We start from the raw sequence: 26,063 nt of genomic DNA on the forward strand, positions 1-26,063 counted from the left end.
TTTTCTTTCTTTCTCAGTTGAATTCTGTGCTCTGTGGTAAGTAAACTGAATATCTTGTCTTGATACTCATTTATGCCTGTCAGTGTAGTCAGGAGACAAGATCACCTTTCTTTGCCACATTTCATACACATTGTTCCCCTTTAGGTTTTGTCTTCATCAGTAGTAATTAGTCATAGTTTTCTTCAAGGTTTTGAGTGAGATCAACTTTGTAGTATCTGCTCTCATCTTTCTGCATTTCTTCAGTTCTTTCCACACTTTTAAAATAAATCCTCTTTTACTTATTCATTCATCTTCATTGCAAGTATACTTTCAAGACTTCTAGCATGGTCTCTCTCTAGATGTCTGTGAACTGGTGAGGCTTCACAGGCTCAGGGAAAAGAAAAGAAGCAGCAAACTCTACCAGTGAGGGGAGGTATGAACATTTCTTATTAGGTACAGCAGACTGCACCACATTCCTTGCTCTAGGGCCAATGCCAACCTCATTGGACCAATGCTTATACTCATATTAATATTTTGTGGCACGCAATGTTTCTCCCTCCATTCAAATTTTCATCTAATCCCAGATTGATCAAATGAGATCTGCAACAGCTAAGTCGTATTAGAAGAAATTAGGCCATCAATCCATTATTAAGCTGGAAAATATTTTATGTTCTGCTGCTGCCCTCAGGGTGTCTCAAAACATTCCACAGCTGCACTTTCCTGAATGTGAGAGGTCTGAGTTTTAGGTGCTAAAAGATGCATGTAGATGCTAAGAACGATTATTTTTTTTTGCAACGTTTGGTTCCCTGCTGTGCAATTAATGAGAGCCAAGACTTTGGTGTTTGCAACTACAATCTTTATTGTTTTGTTGGCTGAGAAGCTTTTGAAAAAAAAATCTCCTAGCGTCTTCAATGCAAGTAGGTACTACTTACATGTAAAACAGCCTTTAAAGAAATAACACTTATTCTTTAGTTTTGGGAAATTTCCTGGGATGTCAGCAAAGTTCCTTTACTTGTGTCCTAGCAGAGATCAGTGTAAACTGTTCAAAAAACCTTATGCTTGTTGTGGGTACTGCTCTTGATAATATTTTCTGCTCGACATGCTCTGAAAATTAATAACCTAGTCCCAATATTTACTGTATAGCAGTCTATTTTGTCTCTGATGCTTGCCATAATTACCATCTTTTGTGTATTCTTATTCATTGTCTCCATTAGTCTGCACTTTTTCAATGAAAATAGATCCTAATCTTGAGATCCTTCATGAAGGCTGAGTCACAGCAGCAGAGAATAGCTGGATTTGAAAGGCACTTCTGGCAACCATCTTGTCCTGTCCCTGTTCTAAAAGCAGGGGCAACTACAGCCAGGTGCTCAAAACCAGGTTAGTTTTTTTGCGTTTTCAAAGACAGAAACTTTTCAGCCTCTCTGGGCAACTGGACTCAGAGTTGCAGTGTCCTTAACACCTTCAGATATCTACAGTAAGGAAGTAAGATAGTGAAGCATCTGGAATCCTTAGTTGATTGCCAGGGCCATGGCCTTAGTAATTAACTGGCTTCGGTGACTGTGGTCCAGTCATCAACTGTACCTTTTTGAAGGCATGACTTAGTTGCAGTATAGTAAGTTATTCAGTTCTGGCTTGTATTTTGTTGTTTTGAATGCTGAGGGAGAGGAAGATGGTATGGGGAGGATTGGATGCTCTTAGTTCAGGGCACTTCCTACATTCTGGAAATGTCAACTTTTGCCCTTGGATATTTGCCTTCTTGCTTCATCACTGCTCAAGAGGTCACATTGGATTTGGTGTAAGAAAGAGTTAACTTAAGACAGCTTGTAAAAGCTGCTGCAAACAGTATGAGTCAAAGACAATTTTTTCCAATGGCATTGCATTTTGAGCCAAAGCCGCAGAAGAACTGGCATGCCAGGAGCTGAAAAGAGACGTCTCTGTCTTGTGCATACTCAACTTCCAAAGGCAGTGGCTGGATAGAAAACTGCTTTGAATGTAAAATAAGGAGGTGCCTGGAGGAAGTAAAGAGTAGTGACTGTATCCACGGCCAAAATGAGGTGGGGTATTCTGGACGAGATGCATGGCCTTTTTCTGTCCTTTCATATTTCTGCTGCTGCCCTAAGATGACATGGGTGTTGGCACTCTTTAAACTAATTATTTGTTTATTTTTTTGTTTGCTTTCATCTACTAGATTGACATTATAGACCATACTGTTAGACTGCTATACATCCTTTGTAAATTGCTTTAAGATGTTTTAGTGTGATAAGGTGATATAAAAATTGAAGTCATTGTTACTATCTCTATCACCAGGGGAATTGGACAGCTGGCATTGATCTGTAAGGAACTAATTTCCATAGTTTGCTATTACATTAACCCATAGAATTCTTCTTGTTTATGGCTTCAAAGAAAAAATTCCTAATCAAAAGGTCATCATCTTCCATAGCATTGAGTGCAAGAGAGACAAGGAAGGGCAGAAAATGCATGAAACCTGTCATTTTTCATTTGCTCATTAAGATCTAGTGTTGTTAATAATAAATCCCAGTACTTAACATTACATCATAGCAAGACCTTACCAACCACTTCACAGAACTGCTTCTGAGTGAAATCTAGCAGTAGTGAAAGGGATACTGCTAGTTACTTGGTTTGGGGCAAATATTATGTGTCTTTAATTTATCTTTAATTAAAATAATCATAAAAATTCTGTACCCATATTGCTGTTTTATGAAGAAAGAGATTAATTAAGGGCCTTATCTTGCTGTGTTGAGTAATACTTTATGATGAGCTAAATTGCACCATTCATCCAGAAGCCCCAGTAATGTCAGCAGAGAAGCTACTGTGTTTTGGAGGAAGGAGGTTGTTCCTCACAGTCCTCTTCTGCTTTCAGAATAAAAGTCTGAAAAAATCAAAGAAGGGATTTTTAATAATTAAAAATGCTTGCAGTCAGAGCTGGAGGAGGTAAAGAGTTGAGCCTGTTTGAAAAAATGAACCAAGCAATGTGCTGTTTTCCAAGGTGGTATCAGTGAAGCTCATTGTGCTTTGGTAGTCTTGGCCACGGCCCCTTTGGACAGGCAGATGTATATACAGGCGATCTAGAAGCAGTGGAGGGCCACAGGACACTCCTCTGTGTACTATCTCACAGCACTGGTGAAGATGAAAGAAAGGATGAAAGGATTTTTTTCCTAACGTAAAGCTCTGCTTGATGTTTTGGTTTTCTGTTTGGTCCAAAGATAGTGTTCTTGGCCACACGGGCACACTGCTGGCACACAGCCAACTTGTTGTCCACCAGGTCCTTCTCCGCAGAGCTCCTCTCCAGCAGGTCCCCTAGCTTGTACTGATGCATGTGGTTATTCCTCCCCAGATGCAAGACTACACTTGTTTAACCTCATCAGGTTCCTCCCTGCCCAATTCTCCAGTCTGTCTAGGTCTTGTTGAATGGTAGTGTAGCCTTCCAGTGTGTCAGCCACTCCTCCCAGGTTTGTATCATTAGCAAACTTGCTGAGAATGGACTCTATCCCTTCATCCACATCATTGATGAAGATGTTGGACAACCTGTAGTTCACCTGACCCCTGGTGAACTACCACTAGTTACAGGACTCCAACCAGACTCTGTGCTGCTGATGACAACCTTCTGAGCTCTGCCTATCAGCCAGTTGTCAATTCAATTCATCATCCATTCCTCTATCCCGCAAGTTTCATAATTTTCATAACAAGGATGTTGTGGGAGATAATGTGAAACACCTTGGTCAAGGTAGACAACATCCACTGCTCTCTTCCCATCTGTCCAACTTGTGATGACAGCATAGAAAGCTACTAGGCTGATAAAGCATGATTTCTGCTTGGTAAATCCAGGTTGACTACTCCTGATAACAATCTCTTCCAATTAATTGGAGAGGGTATCCAGAATTCTGTCACTTCTCTAGGGACAGAGGCTGACTGGTCTAGTTTCCCAGATCCTCCCTCTTGCCCTTTCTGAAGACTGGAGTTACGCTGGCTATCTTCCAGTCTTCAGGCACATCACCTGTTTGCCAATACCTTTCAAAGTTGATAGTGGTTCAGTGATCACCTCTGCCAGTTTTCTCAGTGTGTTCCTTTGAGGCTCATGGATTTGTGTTCATTGATTTTGGCTAGACGCTCTCTGACCAGATCCTCCTCAACCAATGAGAAGACTTCCTTTCCCTAGTCTCTCTGGGGAAACCTCTCTGGGCAAACTGTTCCAGTGTCTCACTGCCCTTACTGTAAAGAATTTCCTCCTAATATCTAGTCTAAATGTACCCTCTTCCACTTTGAAGCTATTTCCCCTTGCCCTGTCACTACATGCCCTTATGAAAAGTCCCTCCCCACGTTTCCTGCAGGACATCTTCAGGTACTGGAAGGCCACTATAAGGTACCCCCGGAGCCTTCTCTCCTCCAGACTGAAAAGCCCCAACTCTCTCAGCCTGTCCTTGTAAGGGAGGTGCTCCAGCCCTGTGATCATCTTTGTGGCCCTCATCGGGATCTGCTCCAACAGCTTCATGTCTTTCTTCTTGTTGGAGTCCCCAGAACTGGATGCAGTACTCCAGGTATTCATTTTTCTCCAATTTCATTACCAGGATGTTGTGTGGGACAGTGTCAAACATTTTGCACAAGTCAAGGTGGATAACACCAGTTGTTCACAGAATCGTTAAGGTTGGAAAAAACTTCTAGGATCATCTAGTCCAACCATCCATCTACCACCAAACCACATTCCATCCATCTACCCACTAAACCACATTCCTTATTTTACCACACCTATACATTTCTTGAACACCCAGGGATGGTGACTCCACCACCTCCCTGGACAGTCCATTCCAATGCCTGACCACTCTTTAGGAAAAGAAGATTCTTGTAATATCCAACTTGAACTCCCTCACGCAACTTGAGGCCACTTTGTCTTTTCATATCACTAGTTATGAGGAAACTCACATGAGGAAAAGAGGCTGACCCACGCCTTGCCACAGCTTCCTTTCAGGCAGGTGTAGAGGGCAATAAGGTCACTCCTGAGACTCTTCTTTTCCAGACTGAACAATCCCAGTTCCCTCAGCTGCTCCTCATAAGACTTGTGCTCCAGTCACTTCACCAGCTTTATTACCCTTCTGTGGAAACAGTCTAGGGCCTTAATGTCTTTCTTGTAGTAAGGTGCCCAAAACTGAACATGGTACTCAAGATGCGGCCTCACCAGAGGAGAATAGGGAATGTAGAGAGATGATCAGATCCTCACACCAACTGGCAACAGTACTTCTGATACAAGCCAGGATGTCGTTGGCCTTCTTGGCCACCTGGGTGCACTGGTGGCTCATGTTCAGCTAAGTGCTGTCCAACACCTCCATGTCTTTTTCCTCTGCATAGTCTTTTAGCCACTCTGCCCCAAGCTTATAGTGTTGCCTGGGATTGTTGTGACCAAAGTGCAGGACTCAGCACTTGGTCTCATCAAACTTCATCCCATTGGCCTCAGCCCAGCAATCCAGCCTTTCCAGATCCTTCTGTAGGGTCTTCCTACCCTCAGGCAGATCAACACCTCCTCCCAAGTCGGTGTCATCAAATGTACTGAGAGTGGACTCAGTCCCCTCAGTCAGGTCATCAATAAAGATACTGAACAGGACAGGCTCCAATACTGACCCCTGGGGAACACCAATTGTGACCACTCACCGACTGGATATAACTTCATTCACCACCACACTCTGGGCCTGGTCCTCCAGCCACTTCTTTACCCGACAAAGAGTGTACTTGTCCAAGCCATGGGCTGCCAGCTTCTCTAGGAGAATACTGTAACAGACAGTGTCAAAGGCTTTGCTGAAGTCTAGGTAGACCACATTAACAGCCTTTCCCTTATCCACCAGTCAGGTCACTCGATTACAGAAGGAGATGAGGTTGGTCAAGCAGGACCTGCCCTTTGTGAACCCATGCTGGCTGGGCCTGATCTCTTGGTTGTCCCACAAATGCCATGTGGCCTCACTTGAGATAATCTGTTCCATAATTTTCCTGGCACTGAGGTCAGGCTGACAGGCCTGTAGTTCCCTGGGTCCTCCTTATTCTTGTAGATGGGAGTCACAATGGCAAGCCTCCAGTCCTCTGGGACCTCTCCAGTTGACCAGGAACACTGATAGGTGATGGGAAGTGGCTTTGTAACCACCTCCACTGGCTCCCTCAGCACCTTTGATTGGATCTCATCTGGCCTCATGGACGTGTTACTGTCTAGATGGAATACAAGCTCTCTTAAATGTTTCTAGCTGAATTGTGTGGGCTTTATTCTTCTCCCCATACCAGACTTCTAGGTTAGGGGGTAGAGTATCCTGAGCATAACTGGTCTGACTATTAAAGACAGAGTAAAGAAGGCATTGAGAACCTCAGCCTTTTCCTTATCCTCAGTGGTCATGTTCTCCTCCACATCCAGTAAAGGATGGAGATTCTCTTTACTCCTGCTCTTATTGTTAATACATTTGTGAAGAAGTTTTTGCTCACTTTGACAGCAGTGGCCAAGTTGAGTTCATGCTTGTGTTTTGCCATTCTAATTTTCTCCCTGCATACCCTAGCAACATTCAGTATCCTGAATGGTTCATGCTACCCTTTAGAAGTCCAAGGTAGCTGTTTTGCTGACCTCCTCAATTACCAAGAATCGAGAACTGTCATGGTGCCCAACACAGCTCCCAACCTCTCTATCTCCCACCAGTCCTTCTCTGTTTGTGAACAGCAGGTCTAGCACAGCACCTCCCTGGTAGGTTCTCTTAGCAACTGCGTCAGGAGGTTTAGAAACCTCCTAGACTGCTTCCTCTGCAGTATACTGTATTTCCAGTATATATCAGAGAATTTGAAGTCCCCCAGGAGAACAAGGGTTGGTGGTCATGTAGAATCTGCTAGCTGCTTGTAGAACACATTGTCCATCTCTTCATCCTGTTTAGGTGGTCTATAACAGACCCCCACCAGGATGTCAGCCTTGTTAGCCTTTCCCCAGATCCTTACCTAGAAAGACTCAACCTTATTGCCATCCTTGAGCTCAATGACACCAAAACAGTGTCACAGAGAGCCAGGCCTCTGCCCCTACTTCCTTGCCTATCCATTCTGAAGAGCTTATAGCCATCCACTGCAGCACTCCAGTCATGGGAGCAATCCCACCATATTTCTGTAATGGCAACTAAGTCATACAGAATCACAGAATCACAGAATCACAGAATTGTAGGGGTTGGAAGGGACCTCCAGAGATCATCGAGTCCAAGCCCCCTGCCAAAGCAGGTTCCCTACAGCAGGTCGCACAGGTAGGCATCCAGGCAGGTCTTGAACATCTCCAGAGAAGGAGACTCCACCACCTCCCTGGGCAGCCTGTTCCAGTGCTCCGTCACCCTCACTGTAAAGAAGTTCTTGCGCATGTTTGTGCGGAACTTCCTATGCTCCAGTTTCTGGTCATTTCCCCTTGTCCTGTCTCCACTCACCACTGAAAACAGTCTGGCCTCGCCATTCTGCCCCCCACACCTTAGATATTTATAGACCTGGATCAGGTCCCCTCTCAGTTTCCTTTCCTCAAGGCTGAACAGACCCAGTTCACTCAGCCTTTCCTCATAGGAGAGATGCTCCAGGCCCTTCACCATCTTCGTGGCCCTCCGCTGGACTCTTTCCAAGAGTCATAGTTTGCCTGTCGCACACTGGCGTCCTGCGCCTTCTGTTTGTTGCCCATGCTGTGTGCAGTGGTGTAGATGCACTTCAGCTGAACTACTTGCCTCACCCCCAGCCCCGTCATAATTCCTGTAGGCTTATCTCAAGCAAGCCTTATTTCATCCTCTGCCCCCTTTATACCTTGTTTAAAGCCCTCTCAACAAGCTCTGCCAGCCTGTGGGCTAGGATCCATTTCCCCCATTGAGACCAGAGAGACCTATCTGCAGCCATCAGGCCAGGCTGTGAGTAAACCACCCGATGGTTGAACAATCTAAAATTCCTGTGACTGCACTACCCTCTTAGCCTCATATTTATCAGATTGCTTGCTTGGTCCTCTCAATATCCCTAACTGCCATGGAAGAGAGAGAAAAAAATACCACCAGTACTGTTCCATCAACTGACTGCCTCAATCCCCTGAAGTCCCTTTTGATAGCCCTCAAGCTTCTCTAAGCGCCTTCATCACTGAACTATCAGTAAGGAGTAGTAATCAGTGTCGATCCGGACCAGGAAGATTTTTTGTAATGTCAGTGACTTGGGCTGCAGGAAGGCAGCCAACTTCCCTATGGATCTGGCCAACATATTGGGCCCTCCATTCTCTTCAGAAGGGAGTCACCTACAACAATTAGCCTTCTTTCCTCGGCAGAGGCAGTCTTACAGTTAGGCAAATATCATTTTCAGGAATCATTTAGATAGAACTGAATATGCATGGAGACATGTAAGATTTTCTCCTCTCACCCCCCTTCTTTGCTCATTGTTTTTATTGTGCAGAGGGATTTGGAAGACTGGATCTCTAAGTACAGGGCCATCCTGAGAGGTGTTGCTATTAAACTGTAAACATGTCTAAATTGCAGTAGTATTCATCCTCATTATATATTAAATTGATCAAATAGCTCAAATTCTCTTTCAGTTGAGTTTTTTTGACAGTAATTTAGATGCTTGAAAATAGGTGAGGGTATATTTAGACACCTGGAACAATTGTAGAGTTGTTAGGGGGACCAGCTGGCACCCAGTTACAGCAACTGGTCATCTAAAATGGTAGCAGTTACCTATTTTACATGCCCAAAATGGCTCACAAAGCATCAGTACAATACATAAAATTAAAAGAAAGGGAAGAGTTAAACACAGATCCTTGACAGTAAGACAGTATATAACTGATGAGACTATATCATTTCAGACTGAGAATTTTTGCTGTAGGAAATTAGCCTGTCAGAGTGAGAATATTGCATTAGTGAAAGTCCTTGGGTAATTTTTCTTTTTGATTTTTGCATCCAGGCCGCGCTTTGCTGAGACTTACTGACAAAAAGCTTGAACGAATGGGCATTGCCCAGGAAAGCCTGCGACAGCACATTCTGCAGCAAGTCCTTCAGCTGAAGGTGAGAGAAGAAGTCCGAAACCTCCAACTGCTCACACAAGGTATGAAAAATAATTTTGGTGCAGGAAGCTATTGAGATCAGGTAGAAGTTTGCCTGAGGGCATGAAAGGTGACTTGACATTCTTCTGCAAGAAATGATGCGTGGCAATGTCTCATAGATTCCACATACTTTCAAAGTTGGGGACAAAAGGTAAAATAATGTATAAATAAACAGAGTTGTTTAGCTGCCTGTTTTGAATGATGAGCGAGCTCCATCTATAGCTTGAGAGTAACCTTACCTTTATGTCTGTTTACTAACATGAAAATATTTACAAGTAAAGGGTACAAGTAGATAACGTGCTGTCTTTATAGACGTTGTACATTTTCTATTTCTTAATTAATTATTAATTAATTAATTTCTATTAATTGTTTACTTCAGATAATAGAGTAATCTCTGTAACCTCTTTTATGGTAAGAGCTGTCAGTGGAAAATTACCTGTTATACTCAGCTTTTTGCAGATGGTTGATTCCTTTTTCATGTTGGAGAAATTTTATTGACTTGAATAGAGTTGCTTCTAACTTAAGCTGCTAAAAAAAGCAAAACTGAGCTCAATATGGTGATCTTAGTTAGGAGACTGGGAAGCAGGAGCATGTACATATTTTCCAAATGAGGTTAAGATGTTTTATAATGACTTGCGTTATTAGCACTCTATTAAGGCTTTTTAACAGCTGTGGTAACACAGAAGAGAAGCAGTCATTGTGATAACAATGTAAAGTAACATTTATACATCTTCTAATACATATCTGCAATACTTTCTCAGTGTTAAACGTTGCTCGGTAGTCCAGTGAGATTGCAAAAACCACACACTTCTGTGGTTTTTTGGTTCAGTGCCTGTTATATGTCACATCGTATGAAAAAAATAGAGTTCTTCAGTACATGCAGTGTATTTTTAACAAAATGTCCTTCACACATGGCATTATGTTCCCGATTAAGCCTTTCTCGCTGTGTTTGGGGAAAAACTCTCTGATCAGTTGAGTAAGCTGCATTTTATCTGAACAAGCTCATGTCTTAGCTGAATATTCCTTCAGGCTTTGTGTCATGTAGGTTGTGATGAGGAGCTTTAGGGCTCCTTTATATCTCTATGATCTGTGAATATGACTTCACCCCATCTTTTCTTGTGTCAAACACCATGCTCATGCTAAAGTATCAGTGCCATCCCCAGTTGTGTAAAACCTTTCCTCTTCCATTCATCCTTTCATCCACAGTTCCTAAATCTTTTTCTCTGATATTGGTTGTTTTCTCTCTTTCCCTTCATGAATTGTTAAGAAAGTTTACAGACTGCAAAGTTTTTGTCAGTAGCCATGACTGGTTTAGGCTAGTTTATGGAAGTTGGGACTTTACTCCTGAGGGACAGTGAGGATCCAGAAGCTATAAATTTGGATCCGTTGGTCACTGTGGACAGTCCTCTCCATCAATCTGTTTTTGTCATCGAGGACTATATATTTCCAGGCTTCTTGTTCCTCTCTGGACACATCAACCATGAGTCACAATTAGTCAGACAGTGATGACGGCCATTTCAAGGAATTCATCCTTTGAGATTTATTCCTTGTCCACGAAGCTAAGGATACAAATTTAGATTTTAGCAAGAGCATGAATAAACACATGCTGGACTATGAAGGAAAGTTTAGCAGTTGATATACAGGTAGGTGTTTAATGTATTCTCTCTGCAACGTAAAGAGAACAATGTAATGTAGTCTGATTGGATAAAGACATGCCATGGGCTGATTTATGAAAATCAGCACAAGCCTACCAAAAGCTGATGGTCTGCATCTCCTGCAGTCCTCCCCCGCAGTGGCACTGGACATTCTAGTCATCTTAAATAAAGCCTGTAGAACTGTACTGTTGACTACCAAATGTTCTCCTGTGCACCGGATCTGTGCTAATTGTATGATTCCAGATCAGGGGGCGATGAGTGATGGAATGACAGCAGTATTCCTATTCCTTATCACCTCATTTACACCACGTTGGAGTGTGTCTGTTGAAAGTGCTTGTTTACAAGTACCAAGATTAAGATACATTTTCACAACTAAGTGCAGTCTGTAAAGCCACATGTCAGTTGTTCTCTGAAACTAATTCTGTCCTCCTGCCCATTTTCTTCAAACTGTGTCCACACTTAGCATGGTTTATGCACTCCTAATCCAGGTTGTTACCAGAATAGCTTCCTGTTAGTCCTTTTCTGTTTTGTAGAACATTTCTGAGGGATAACATGTTTGCGTGCCAGCAGTTTCTGCCTTTTGGAAATTCAGCGTGCAAATTGCAATTGCTACACTGTCTTCTTCTAGCCTCCAAAATGTCCTCCTATAAAAGGGGAAAAAAAGCCCTGTATCTCATAATTCACAGCTCAGGAATCTCTAGGTAAAAGAAGCCATTAAAAATCCTTTCTGAATTCATTTAGCATACCAGCTGAGTTACAAGCAGTAAGGTCCTAATCTGGGGCTCATTGATGTCAGCAAAATGACTTCCACTGACTTTAGTTCATATCCTGTTTGACGATGGAGAGAACAGGGAAAGTTTCAAAAAAGCTTTGTGTAGTACTTATCAGATATTTTAAGTGTTTTTGTGTTCTGTTGTCTGCAGAGAAAGTTAACCTCATTTTAAACACTCGACAGAAAACCAGCATTCTTTTCCACTCCTATTTTAGAAAATTGCTTAAAACTGCTTCATTCTTTTTCATTCAGGACCCACCATCCACTGTGTTCTGGGGACAGTAAAGCCAGAACAGTATGTGATTGTCAACTCTTGAGTTTAAGGAAGACTTTTCTTTGGAGTAAGGACTGTTTGATGGAGGCTATTATCAGCAGAAATGCTATTCCAACCTTCACTAGGATAGAAGGGCACAGACCCAGCTACCAATCTGTGCTTTTTTCCTAGACTTAGTGATGTTGAGGAACTAATTTGACAAAACATCTCCCATTGTCCTCTGGGGAGAGCGGCACACTGCTGGAATCACTGGTATTGTACTACTTCCACTCTAAACCTGAGTTGAAAGATCATTAGGAAAAAAAAAAAAAAGCCTTACGTAACTGCAGAAAGTGGCTATTTTGAGATTTTTCAATGTGAGTCCTGGTTTTGGCTAGCATAGAAGAGACTGTCCTCAAAATCGTAGAACAATGTGATTGGGATTCTCAGCAAAGTATGCACAGGCAGCAATTGGCTAATAGGGCTGAGCATATGAAGTGCTTTTGGATTTAGATTAAATGATATCTGAATTTAAGATGACATTGGGCCCCTTCTAAGCTTGTCCCTGTGTTTGATATGGGGCAAAACTTGAATATGGCCACAGAAGTGCTATTTTCTTTAAAAAAAATCATAAAATAAAAAATTTTCCTGCTAGCAAAAAGTTTTAGAATAAGGTTTTGTGCTTCCCTGAAAAGCATCACAGCTGTTGATAACTGTTGACATTATTTTTTCAGTAAGTTTTATAATTGTCCTGCACCAGTGCTGAACTACTGAAAAATACCTTCAGAGGACAGATGAAGTTGTGTTGCAGTGATGGATTGTTCAATGGGTTTTGGAGGAAAATCATAGCAGAAACATTGCCTTAAGGGTCAGTGTGGTGAGTAAACCACAACTATGAACTCCACCCTGCTAAAAGCTGTTTTAAGGATTTTTGTAGTACTAGCAATCTTTTAATACTAGAGTAAAGGCAAGCATGATCAAGCATAGAAAGTGTGAGCTGTTTAACACAGAACCTCCCCAGGCACTCAGAAACATAGTCCTAATTCCTGTTCACCTTGTCTACTTCTTCCTTTTGAACATTGAAGGTTGGACGAATTTGAATGCTGCCTTTCCAGCTTTCATAATTGTATCTGAGGACATTTGTTGTTTTCCATAATGAAAGCACTGAAGCACTAAACTTAATTCCCATTTTCTGGATTTTCACTCACAAAGACCTTCACTGTTCTAATAGGTACAGGACACAGCACCAATAACTGGAAATTGCACACCTGCTTGAGAAGGAACTTGAACAATCAGAAAATTTGAGAACATAGGACCTTGTGAAGTGCAGAACTGGAAGGTCATTTGGAGTTAAGAGAATACTGGAGCTTACAGTCCCACTGATGTGTAGACTTTATGGATACACTAGTATCTAAACTGTTGTCTGCTGTCTTTCATGTCTTTTAAGAGACTTTGCTGGGGATCAGGACTTTCCTTTGTTATCCCTATAAAGAAATCGGTAACTGAAGTTTATGATAAAGGGTGATCCTGTTACACTTCCAGGATGTACTGTTTTCTTTCCTGGGTATGTTCTGGACTCAAGGTTTTGGCACCTGAGGAGTCACGAGTTCCTTCCTCCAGAAATACTCCTTTTCTTGTGCGTAACAAACAGCAGATGTTGTCTATGTGAGCGCTCAAGGTAGGCAGTGTGTTTGCCTTCTCAGGCAGCCAGTGGGAGGAAGCGTGTAACGCTTGTGGAATTTGGGTTTCGTGTCCCTGTGGTGGTGTTCAGGGGCGTGAAGCATTTGAAACGTTGACTGTCCTCTTACCAGGCACCCATGTCTTTTCTTTTTATTGTCTTGACCTCACCTTTTTTTTTTTGTTCCCCTAACCGTAATGCTTCCAGCTAGTCAGGAAAAGCCTTTCTTCTTCTAGCACAAATTACTGTGCAAATGTTTCTTGCATATGCTCCATACGTGGCATCTGTCCAATGCACAGAAAAAAATACTTGGTATTTCAGAAAAGCTCTACTTAATTCCTGGCTGATTTCCTTTGCTTTGTGTCCTGTTATGGTCTAACATCTCTGATGACCTCATGAGTAGAAAACAAAGAATAGTATGGAAATGTTGGCAGAATTTGTCCCAAAGTCCAGGAATAAACTGTTTTCCAGGATTCAACATGCTAAATTGCCTGATTATATATGAACAAACGCTGATCTTCTGCTTACTGCTTTCTTTTCACCAATGTCCTTATCCTTCTTACTTTCTTCCTTTGTACATTCTCTACTGTATTGCTGTAGGAATCTTAGCACTGGTGCTAAGTGCTTAACACTTCTCTTCCAAGACCATAAAACGACTTTGCTGCCATCCATTAGAGTACAAAAGAGCAGTCTTTGTTGTATTTTTCTCCCAGTCAAGGACATATGCAGCACTTGAAGAGGATGTAGACTCGTTAGGCAGAAGCTGTGCTTGATTCTGAGAGGTTTTTCAGATTGTAGGCACTGTTATGACTTATGAAAATCAATTTTTTCCAGGTTACAAGTATGCACTGAGGATTTCTCTATAGTTTTAATCTGTTCTACCTGGAGTAGAATACTCTTTGTGGAGAGCATATCTGAGCACAAATAAGATGTTTAAACGACATGCATCATGAATATCTGGTTCCATCTATGCCATCAGTTATTTGAATTCCGTGTTTCTGGTTTCTAACCTGAAGAATATATTTTTGCAGTGCAATCGACGGTCCCTGATAGACCACTGAAGTAGCATAGTTCTTATAATTACCTTTTAGCTGTTGCTGTGATGCTAATATATATTCATAGCAAATTGCAAAGTGATTCAGCTGACAGAATAAGTTCCAATACACTGGACAATACACTGCAGTGCACTCTGGATGTGCTTAGCACAGAGCTGTTGGATGTGCATAGTGTATTAGTTTGGAGTATGGACACGGAAGCATGATGTATGCAGCTGTGATATTTGTACTGATGAACTTCTGCGTTGCGATTTTAGCTGTATAATACTATTAGCTGCTTGTGGGTTTTTTGTGTTCCTATAAATAACAGTGCAACTCAGTCTAGTGGGAATGCAATATTATCCATTCTGTGTGATTGCAAGGATATTATTGCAGTTTCTGATTTTCTTATTTTTTTACTAATATGGTGGTGTTTTTTTTTTCATTCCCGCTTTTTAAAATTTCTTAGAAGTCAGTCTACTGGAAAATTAGGTCTGGGAAGTTTGGCTCTTCTAAGCTAATCCATACCCAAAACTGTCTCACATATTCAATGAACAGATCTTACAACTTTATACTTTATATATGTATATGTAAACTGGAAAGAGAAGAAACAATTTTGCTCGAGGTTTAAGGAAAAAAAAAATAGAATATTGCTGTCTGTGACCGTTCATGAAAGACTTTCAACCAAACAGGAAAGTTTTTAACAGTCAGAGGCTATAATTTAACAGCAGCTGTTTGTGATCGCTGCCAGCAGAAATCACTTGTTTTCATCCAGCTGAAAAGAACAGGCTGGTAAAAGGGATTCCAGCAGTAGGTACAGTTTTTCACACAGAATTTAAATATAGCATATCTACATATTGTAAGATGGTGCCATTTACAAGGTAACATATTTGTCATTTCTAATGAGATTTTCCAGAAGTCAGGCGTAGAATGAAAGTAGGATTGATAGTTGTTCTCTGAAATAAGTGAAGAAATCAGAGCTGTAAGTATACTCTTCTACTCTTTGAAAGTGCATAGAAATTTTCACTGTTGAGCTTCTGGTTCAAAACCTGACCGTCTTCATCAGCTAACTCCTTGATAGCCAATCTGAATGAGCAGAGTGGGAAATAAGAAGATAAGAAATGCCCTCCTGGATCAGACCAGCACCCCCCTTCCCAGTACTCTGATAGTGTCAGGTGCTCCTTAAGCAGAGCCCAGATCCCTGGTCTCACTCTGTGATCACATCTGGGACCCCCTGGGTAAAGCTCTCTTCACTCAGATGGGCTTTTGAAGCACTGTATTTCTGATTTTATGATATTGGTGTTACTGACACCTTGCTTGAATGCGTTCTGTTAGCAAAGTGTTTCTCCATATTGGCATTTTCAGCAAACACAAAAGTCACTTAAAGCCTTTTTTGAAAATATAAAATCAAGTTCTGCTGTTTTCAATCCCTGAAGGTGAGCGCTGCCAAATAAGTTCAAAAGCATTTTTCTTCCTGTTGCTAGCATTTATGGCCTGTGCAATAAAGATTTGTAATTACTGGATAGATTCAGAGGTGGAAGAAAAAACTCACTCCTCATGCCTTCATGATGGTGCTTTTCTAAGCTGTGTAAAACGAACATATCTTATTTTAAAACTTCTCTTTCTTCATTCACATTCTTTAAAAGCCTTTCTGTCATGTAATTTTAAAAATGAATGTGGTTCTATTCAAATAAAAGTTTCTCTTAATGGCTTTTATGCTTCATGTGACAGAGCACCTTCATTTAGTCACTTATACAGTCAGTCAGTAGTGTTATGAACTGCTTTTTCAGTACTGAGCAGGATGTGGATCTCTGGCATCTTCCATAAAGGAAAGAGTTGTGTTATTTTTTAACCTCTTTATTTGACATGATCATAAAGCACAGGTACTAGCCCAGTGTTTTATGGCACATTCAAGTATGATTAATAATTCTAACTATGCTGGTTCCCTCTTAAGATCAATATTATAGAATTTTTCTAGTCACCATTTGAATGAATTTTAATTGAAATTGATTCCCTATAAAATAACATATTGAAGTATATTAACAAAGTCCTTGGCATTAAGGAGTTTGGAATTCTAACAAAATTCTGAACAGTTTTCAACAAATAGTTTCTTTATGCGACGTCTCTGCCACCTAAGATTAGTACTTATTCAATATTTCAGTTTTTTAATTTAAGGGCTATAGCAGCAGATGACAGCATCAGTAGAGCCGCCACATTTTTCAACATGAAAATTAATGAAAATGTGGTCAGGGAATTTTTTTTTTTTTTTTTAATCTGTTCAGTTTTTAATCTGTAGCAGTTGAACTACAGCTGTGTTGTGTGATCCTAACATTCAAATACATAGTTATGCACAGTGCTACCTTCACAGAATGTTCAGAGTTTTTAGCAGTAACAGATGACACCTCCCAGGCAGCTGACTTACGGAAACTTACCTGTAGGAACAGAGGATGCATTCTGAAAGTCTGCAGCAATTTGCTCCGTACAGGCCTCAGTTACCATCTCCAATGCCATTCAGCTTTTGTCTTTCATAGTGTACAACTAAAAGGCTGAGTTCTAGGCAATACGTACATGGCAGTACCATACATTTCTGAAGCGCCTCAGCCACACTTAGGTGTCATCCGTATCTCGGGACTTAATCTCAGTTAGCCACATAGCTAGAAAACGAGTTAATTTACATATGCTTGGTTTGTGGAGCTGATGTCCATCTCGAGACAGCCTAATTAGAAGACAGCCAGGCTCAGGAGTGCTCACATCATTTTATATCTGAGAGCCCAATACAAAATGTCAGGACTCTGACCGGGCATGCTCGTTCCATTATACAAGAGAGATGGAGTTCATCCTCAGGAATTACAGGGATAGGCAAGTTAGAGGCTTCTATCTGTGAACAAAAAGGCATGTGAAGTTTCCCCTACAAGCTTATGAAGAGCCTGAATCCTCATACATTGACATGGCCTTAGTGGTTTAAGCCTGCTCCACTAGAAATAGGACTCAGATCTCCCCAGTCAGCTGGTCTGGGACACCCAGCTGCCACCAGCTGATGTGTGATGCTGTGAGGTGGATGTGAAGCCCATCCCACACCTGGGTCTTGAAACAAGTGATTTTGCTGAGACCAGTTAGGAAGCTCTGCTGTCATGAACATCAGTCAGCAGACTCTGAAGTCCTCTTTATGTTTGTTGTGTTGAGGAGCACTGCTGTGTAGGACTTTCAGGTGGTTGGTTTTGAGAGAAAGACTTGAAAAAAATAATGTTTTCCATAGTGTTCCTTTTCTCTTCAGCCTGTCAGAGGTAGAGAGGAAGAGGGAATGGTAACCCATTTTCTTCCTTCTTTAACATGTTAGCTCATTTCAGCCCTTCTGGAGAAAAAAAAAAAAACAAAAGACTTCTTTCTGTTTCTTTTTGTCCTTCATTGCATTAAGAACTCCTGGGTAACTGGACTGCAATGAAAGTTGAGCCAGGAGATGATGATCTCCTGCTCTAGCTTGCTTTTGCTGGTTTTCCCCTAGCTTGAGTGTTTGTGGGCTGATGAGACAACGTTATCTGGAAGGGATTTCTTTAGACAGTTCCAGAGAGCACAACTTTGTGAAACTGTTCAGCTGTTCTGTGTGATTTTCTGTCATAAGGTGTCAAGATGCACCATTCTTATTTAAAGACCCCTGGATGACAGAAGAGGCAGTCTGCATTATCTTGGACAATGGACTGGCTTTTAGAAGTGTCAGACAATTAAGGATGCAGGTAGACATTTGAAAATTTCCAAGATTCATCACTCCCATGAATCCACAACCGTTATCATTCTTGGTCAAAACTTTAAAGACTTTTTGAAGCAAACAAACAATTTTTCAGATGAAAGGGACAGGAAAGAGGAAGGGAGGGATAGTCCTACCCTCTAAAGCTTGTCTGACAAATCTGTTGTCACCTGTGTAGTTTCTGAAAACATCTTTCTCTAAGCTCACAAATTGCTTTAATGTGTCCAGCACTGCAGTTACCATCCATGCTGTTGACTGTGACACTAATCACTGGTGTTGTTGACTTTTGTAGATCACCACTTAAACCTGGATCATAGTTTTTTGAGGGTCATAGAAAAGTAGCCAGCCCTTCCAGCCATCAAGGTAGCAAAGGTTTCTGCTGAGTTGTATTTCTTAAAATAAGATATCTATGAGCTTTATCTTGTCTTTTTCTAAAAACCTGTCTTTTAAGTGTAGAGGTTTTTTCAGCTATTATAGTGAAAATTACATTTTATTTTCTTCTAATAAGCTCTTTTTACAATTAATTATTGTTTACTGATATTTGCTTGCTAGAATTGTTGATAAATTCTCTTTCTCCCTTCTTAACTATCAACTGCTGTGTTAAGCCACAAAATGTGTGACTGTTGCTTTGTCAGCACCTCATATTTTCCTTTATTATACTGTTACTGCTTTTCTTGAGATCTCTGTGCTTCTCTAATAATGGGACCTGACACTGAGAATTTTACTCTACTTCTACATGGTATAGCTGATCACATGATAATTCTGGTATAAAAACTTATTTTACTGGTTTCATCAGGGTTTTCTCTTGATCCAGACAATCAGAACCTGAGGTATTTAGGTGAGGAGTGTTAACCAGATGCTGGGAACAGAAGAGACGAATCCTTCATCAAGGATATCTCTAAGAATTAGGAGCTCTTAAAGCTAGTGTCTTCAATTTCTACTGCTTAAATTGGACAGAGTTATTAGGAAAGCCTTCGGCCAACTCAAAACTTGGTCCAGCTTTTCATGTACACAATCTGCATCTATTCTAGCAAAGTGAACAGACAGCAAGAGTAGTTACTGAGAAGTATGCAAACTGATGTCCACCACCAGCTACAGATAGGTTTTTCACAATAACCTCCCTCTGAAAATATGAGACCTCAATTTTGCTCTTAGTTCTGCGAGGGCAAATGAAGGAGTATTGCTCCATTGATTTCAGTGAAACTTGAAGCTAGTTAAAATGAGAACAGAATCAACCCCATTTTTCCTGTACAGCATGAGACTATAAAGCCCGTTCAAATCAATGAAGGGTACCAATGACTTTGTTGACCTTTGGATCAAATCCATAAACCTTTTTAGTATCTTAATTAAAACTGCAAATACAGAAACTATATTCAGCACTAGTGAGGCCGCACCTCGAGTACTGTGTCCAGTTTTGGGCCCCTCACTGCAAGAAAGATATTGAGGCCCTGGAACGTGTTCAAAGAAGGGCAACGAAGCTGGTGAGGGGTCTGGAACACAGGCCATATGAGGAGAGGCTGAAGGAGCTGGGAATGTTCAGCCTGGAGAAGAGGAGGCTCAGGGGAGACCTTATTGCTCTCTATAACTTCCTGAAGGGAGGTTGTAGTGAGCTGGGGGTCGGCCTCTTCTCTCGTGTCATTAGTGATAGGACCAGGGGGAATGGTTTCAAGCTACGGCAGGGGAAATTCAGGCTGGACATGAGGAAGTATTACTTTTCAGAAAGGGTGGTCAGGCACTGGAATGGACTGCCCAGGGAGGTGGTGGAATCACCGACCCTGGGGGTGTTCAAGGAAAGACTGGATGTTGCGTTGAGGGACATGGTTTAGTAGGAGCTATTGGGAATAGGTGAACGGTTGGACTGGGTGATCTTTTAGGTCTTTTCCAACCTTAGTGATTCTATGATTCTATGATTCTATGAAACATAAGCGTTCTGTTCTTCAACCCAGCATAGTTTTTCTGAAACTGAAAAATTTTGTGATCCCTTTCCAATTATTGGAAATTATTCCAATTATTATATATCAAAAATGCAATCTTGATATTTTATTCTCTTTATAAACTTTTTCCTAGCTGTATAATGCTTATTTTTTTCACTTGGTCCTAAATTTTCTTTCGATGATGTTCACTGCCTATGTTACTTGGAATCCTAATTTCATAATCACTGATGAAAATCAAAACCACAAAACCTGCTTTTTATCTTATTTTTCTATTCCTGTTCTTTACTAAAAGGGCATAATCAAAGATAAATACAAGCTCTGTTGGCCTGAGCAGTTTGAAGTGTCTTTATTGCATCTTACATTAGCCAGACAAAAGTTAGTTGTCCATTTGAAGTCATTGCTCGCAATTCCTCGGATAATCAATGGAGAATGATAGCCACCTCCTGGGATAATCTGTCCCTTTCTAAAGCAGATGCCCATGATAGGTGCAAAGCATTGCACCTATCATTGCTCTTGCCTTTGTCAGCCCCAAGGCTAGCCATCTCATTTGGGACAGCTAAAATTGAATAGGGGAAAAACAAGGCAGCAGACTTTGCTACTTTGCTATTTTTGCTTCTCAGCATGAAGTATATAACAAGTGATGCTACTCACCTTTAATTTGCCACCAATCTTCCACTGCCTTAGTATATTAATATTTCAGATGCTAACTGTACCTGTTAGCAGAATTTGGTTATGCTATGCCCTAAAACTGAGATATATGTATATATATGATATATATATACTTGCAATTGATAGTATCATCTTTCACATTCTATTACTTTCTACAAATAATTTTTTACCTGAGCTAACTACTGCTCACTGGCAGTAGAATTAAAGTACCAAACAAAAAAAGCTAGAATTGATGATTTACAAGTTCTGGGTTGATTGCTATTGGGGTGCTTTTCTGACTTGTAATGTAAATGTTCCTTTAGTGTTAATCAGCGAGGGACTATATTTTATATACTGTCCTGGGACAGAGTTATAAGTTACATGTGCACTGACAGTTTTTCTCAGCTATGAGTGCTTTAATAACTCTTGTTTGATGGGTCCTGTCCTCTAGGTTCTTCCTCTTACGTGGATGTCTGATACAAATATTAAACAGCTGATAGTATTTTATGACTGTGGCTTTTCTTACCTCTGCGAAGGTAGTTCCAGTCTCACTCAGGAAGGCTGGGACCAGGCTGAGAGCCCAGCTGAAGAGTTCCTTGGGATCTGAACCTCTTGCTTTATAATTCAGAAAAGTTACTGAAAAGATTTCCCTTTCATATAATTAGTACAGGCAACAAAGGTGTCACTTGAAAATGTGAACTGCATAGTTTCATGGAATCACAGAATGGCCCGGGTTGGAAGGGACCTCAAGGATCATGAATCTCCAACCCCCTGCCACAGACAGGGCCACCAACCTCCCCATTTAATACCAGACCAGGCTGCCCAGGGCCCCATCCAGTCTGGCCTTGAACACCTCCAGGGATGAGGCATCCACAACCTGTCTGGGCAGCCTGTTCCAGCACCTCACCGCTCATATAGTGAAGAACTTCCCCATGAAGTCCTGTTTCAGTTACACAGAAAAGCCTATCCAAAAAGGGCTCAAAATAATAACACAGAAGAGCAGTTGGAAAACCAAGCTTCTTCATATTTCTTTTGTTTGGGCTTTGTGTGTCTTAAAGCTCTTGTGCGTTCTCATGCAGCTTACTCATCTTATTGGATGCTAAAGCCTTTTACCATCTGCCAAAAGGTTTTATTTTGGGGTTTCCTCTCATGTGGGAGGGCGGTTTCCTCCTTCCCTTCGTGCTACTTTCATTGCTATCTTTAGGAGTCAGAGCCTACTGGAGACCTTCCTGTCTCCCTTTTATTACATATTCTTATCCTTCCTTGCTGCAAGTTCCTGCCCCTGGGGGCAAAGAATAAAATGAGCACTGAAGCTGCCTTTCTGAGCTGGCTGGCTGGCTTTTGTTTTAAACACAGAGTCCGGTTCCTGGAGTGCGAATCTGAGGGTACTCAGTAGAAAAGCTTCCTGGTGTGGTTGTTTTGAGGAACGGCCCCTGCACCAAGGTATGTTGTGCCTGCCCAGCACTGCCCATTTAATGGGCTTCTGAAAAAGAACAATGGAACTGGTGGCATTTTCTCTGAAAGCAGTTCACTCCTCTCTGTTTGCCAGTCTTTTACCTCAGCACATGAATCCCACCCGTTCTGCCACTGTTATGACACCTGCAGCTGTAGCCCTTTCATTTCTTCCTTTTAGAGGAACTTGCAGGTGTTTATTTTTTCTATGCACATATCGATTTCCTATCTTTACTTGTGCTATAGAGGAGAAGAAATTTGACGTGTTACATTTGCAGAGTGATAGAATTGCATCTTTTTTTTTTTTTTTTTTTTTTTTTTTTTCCTCCCTGAGAGCAAAATAGAGTACAGGGCAGCCTGTTTTTTGCAGTGTTTTTTTTCCAGTGTAGCTCTGGGGGATGCAGGAACACAGCTGCAGCAGATGTGAGCACCTGGCTGCCAGGACATGAGAATGGCTGGAGGCAGTGAGTGCCCATCAGAGCCCTCCATCTGACTGCTGTGGAGCTCCCTGCCATCACCCTTACTCAGAGGAGATGCTGAATGAGGGACACACAGGGCCCTTGCCTTTTCCTTCCAGCCTTTGCCTGCTGGGAGCAAGAGCAGGCTGTCTGAACACAGTCCTGTTGCTGCCTGTCCTAATTTGCTGTGTGGCTGAGCCCGTGGCTGGAGGCAATCTGATGTGGAGGGCTCAGGCTCAGGGAGCAGCACTGGGTGTCAGATCATCTCCCGAGAGCTCTGCCAGAATCCACATCAGCCACATGATGCCTCTGCTGAGTGGATTTCTGACTTTCCCTTTTTCGTGCTTGCTTTTTTCATTCACTGGCATTACACCAACCAGCAGGTCACATAGTAATAGGAATGTAATGTTATTTTATTTATGACTAGCTCATCTCTTGGACCCTGAGATTTTCTAATCTCTCTCTTTCCGTCATTACCCAGCTCTCTTTAAAGCTTTATCCTTTAGTTTATTTACTCCCTCTGTAATTGAGAACTTTATTGTTGATCACCATGAAAAATTCTCAGTGCTTAAAAATAAATGATCCGTCTCCCAGCCCTTCAGTGCATCCAGTTTTTATGACTGTAGGAATCTATAGAGAGATTGAAATGGGGTTGAGGGGGGTGAGGGTGTCCTGAGGTGTTACCTAAATAGCTGATCTACAAATGAAAAGAGATGCTCAGATTTCTGTTCAGGAGAGTGCCTGTAAAACCAGTCATTCTTTTAGCACTGTGTATTTTAATGACATCCAGTTTCAAGTTCCAGGTGCTGCATTGTACAGAGAGGTCAATGAGGCCCATTTCTAACAGCAGAATCATGCAACGTAGCACAGCATGGAATGGCATCCTTCTGAAAAATAGGAGGGGTATGTGAGAGAACTTCAAGCAGGGGGAGATATGTACCCCTTCATATAGAAAGCACGATTTTTAAATCTCTTCGTATTTGGAGAGGATAGCAATCCTACTGAAATTGATATGGGAAGGAAAAAAAAATGTGTCTAGTGGATGTATGTCACCCAGGCACTGTGTTCCAAGCAAACACAGCTATCTGTGTTCTCTCCGTCACACACATGCATGCACACATACACACTCTAATTGGATAAAAACATAAACAGTAAATTAAGGATACGATTAAAAATTAAACAGCCATTGCAGAAACCATCAATAGTAAGTGCTTATTAACTTACATATAACAGCATGCTGGTGTGATGGCTTCAAATTGTCTGCTGAAACTGATTTGCAGCAAATAAAGCCAGCTTTCCAAAAGGATAGTTCTAGGTTTCAATAGTCAGACCCTCAGCTTTAATTACTTACTCATTTTGTTCCTTCTCAGTTTTCCTTAGCCTTTAAAAGAAACTGATAATATCCACTACTTTCTTGAACAGCAGTAGGTGATATGCTTAATCCATCAGCTGTGATGCTTAGCTGAATGAGACAGCAAAGGTCTGATCCCATGTTGTTCCACCTCATGCATTGCAAGACTTGTATGACTTACCCTCATCTCCACCCCATTTTTCTGCAAGGCTTCACCAGGACCAGTGTCTGTTCTGAGACCCGCTGTGCTGGCTAGTTATGTGCTTGTTGAATGATAAGCTCAAGATCTAAGCTGCTTTACACATCTGAGCTCCACGTGCACACCTGGGATGTACAGAGCTCTCCATCTGGCGCTGCACAGCAGAAGCTAAGGTTTCTGAAAGGGTGATTCCTCTGCTCCACAGTCCCTTTCCTTCCTATCTCATAATAATTATGCTCTACTCTCTTGCTGACCTGCATATGAGTCCTACATATCAGGAGACAAAATGCTTTATCATCTTGCTTGATCAGTTTGTGTGCTTTTGAGGTACAGCAAGTCACTGTCAATAGAAACAGTACAGCCTGGATTCAATACTGTCTGCTCAAGGTGAGCTTGAATATTTAGGGGAAAGTTGAAACAAGGTTAAAGACCTCCTGGCATTGGGAGCAGTCTGGAAGGGCTGAACAAAGCACGATCTTTTCCAGTGAGCTCTGTCTTGGATGTTTATTTTCCAGGTGGGTTGCATAATATGGATATGTGACCAGTATATGGTACAAAAGAGCTTTTTATTCTTGTTTTCTGCCTTCATATGGATAAAACTCTGTGCTGCTCACTCCAGAGCATAGCTGAGCTTTTTCCTTGTGACTTGGGTCTCCTGGGTTCACTTAGGCTAAGGACTTTCTTCCATCTTTTCTCCTGCCAGTCAAAAGTGAGAAATGAATGAATGTTACTTGAATTAAAGATCTACAGCCAGCCCAGCATCAGTGTGTTGCATACATCCTGCAAGAACCCTTTCTTTTAATTCTACCTTCATATGAGAAAGTAGCACATCCCCTGAATGGCTGCCAGCTTCCTTGAATGTGGCTGCATGTGGCTGAAACATGGCTGGGAGATGATTTTTGTCATGCATGCCTCAGCCCTGCCAGCTGTTTCTACTCTGGTTCTCCTCGAGCTGCCGTGATCTGCATTTGAGCCCGTGCAACAGTCAGTACTTTCTAGCAGCCGGTGTTGGAGTTCAGAGCTGGCTGCACTCACACCGTTGGGTAGATGCATTGCAAATACCATAGTAGTTGTCCATTCAGGATTGCCTTTGGTTGCAGTCAGTCACACCAGTGACTCATGTTGTAAGGCTGTTCTCATTGGGAAATTCATTGTGGAAGTTTTTGGACATTATGGAGATAGTATGAAGGACAGGAGCAATACAAAGGGATGATGTAGCTCTAAGAAAGTAGTGGCATCATAGAATCATAGAATCACCAAGGTTAGAAAAGACCCACAGGATCACCCAGTCCAACCATCCACCCATCACCAATAGCTCTCACTAAACCATGTCCCTCAACACAACATCCAAACGTTCCTTGAACACCTCCAGGGTCGGTGACTCCACCACCTCCCTGGGCAGCCCATTGCAGTGCCTGACCACTCTTTCAGAGAAGTAGTATTTCCTAACGTCCAGCCTAAATCTTCCCTGGTGCAGCTTGAAGCCATTTCCTCTAGTCCTATCACTGTTACACGAGAGAAGAGGCCGACCCCCAGCTCACTACAACCTCCCTTCAGGTAGTTACAGAGAGCAATAAGGTCTCCCCCAGGCCTCCTCTTCTGCAGACTGAACAATCCCAGCTCCTTCAGCTGCTCCTCATAAGGCCTGTGCTCCATGTCCCAAGCACCAATTGTCAGACTGTAGAGAGAAGGGTGGAAAAGCCAAGGGCACACAACATGCCCAGCAGGAATCAAGAAGCAAGGTTGGAAACCCTCTGGCTTAGGCTGGTAGAGCTGAATTGTTGTCAGCAGCAGAGGGAAACCTCTTCAAAATAATTTCAAGTGTACAGAATAACGGA

The 26,063-nt window shown here is 41.8% G+C and overlaps 1 protein-coding gene across 1 annotated transcript in view; it reads left to right on the top strand.

Moving 5' to 3' along the window:
- Positions 1-26,063, top strand: part of SAMD12 (sterile alpha motif domain containing 12) — a gene marked incomplete at its 5' end in the record, with an annotated part of 174,980 nt that overhangs the window by 81,291 nt on the left and 67,626 nt on the right. Inside the window, 1 exon segment of the mRNA XM_079533835.1 lies at positions 8,911-9,051. Coding sequence (XP_079389961.1) covers positions 8,911-9,051 — 141 coding nt within the window.

The sequence above is a fragment of the Tetrao urogallus genome (assembly GCF_951394365.1).
Source record: "Tetrao urogallus genome assembly, chromosome: 3".
In the NCBI taxonomy this organism is placed as follows: domain Eukaryota; kingdom Metazoa; phylum Chordata; class Aves; order Galliformes; family Phasianidae; genus Tetrao; species Tetrao urogallus.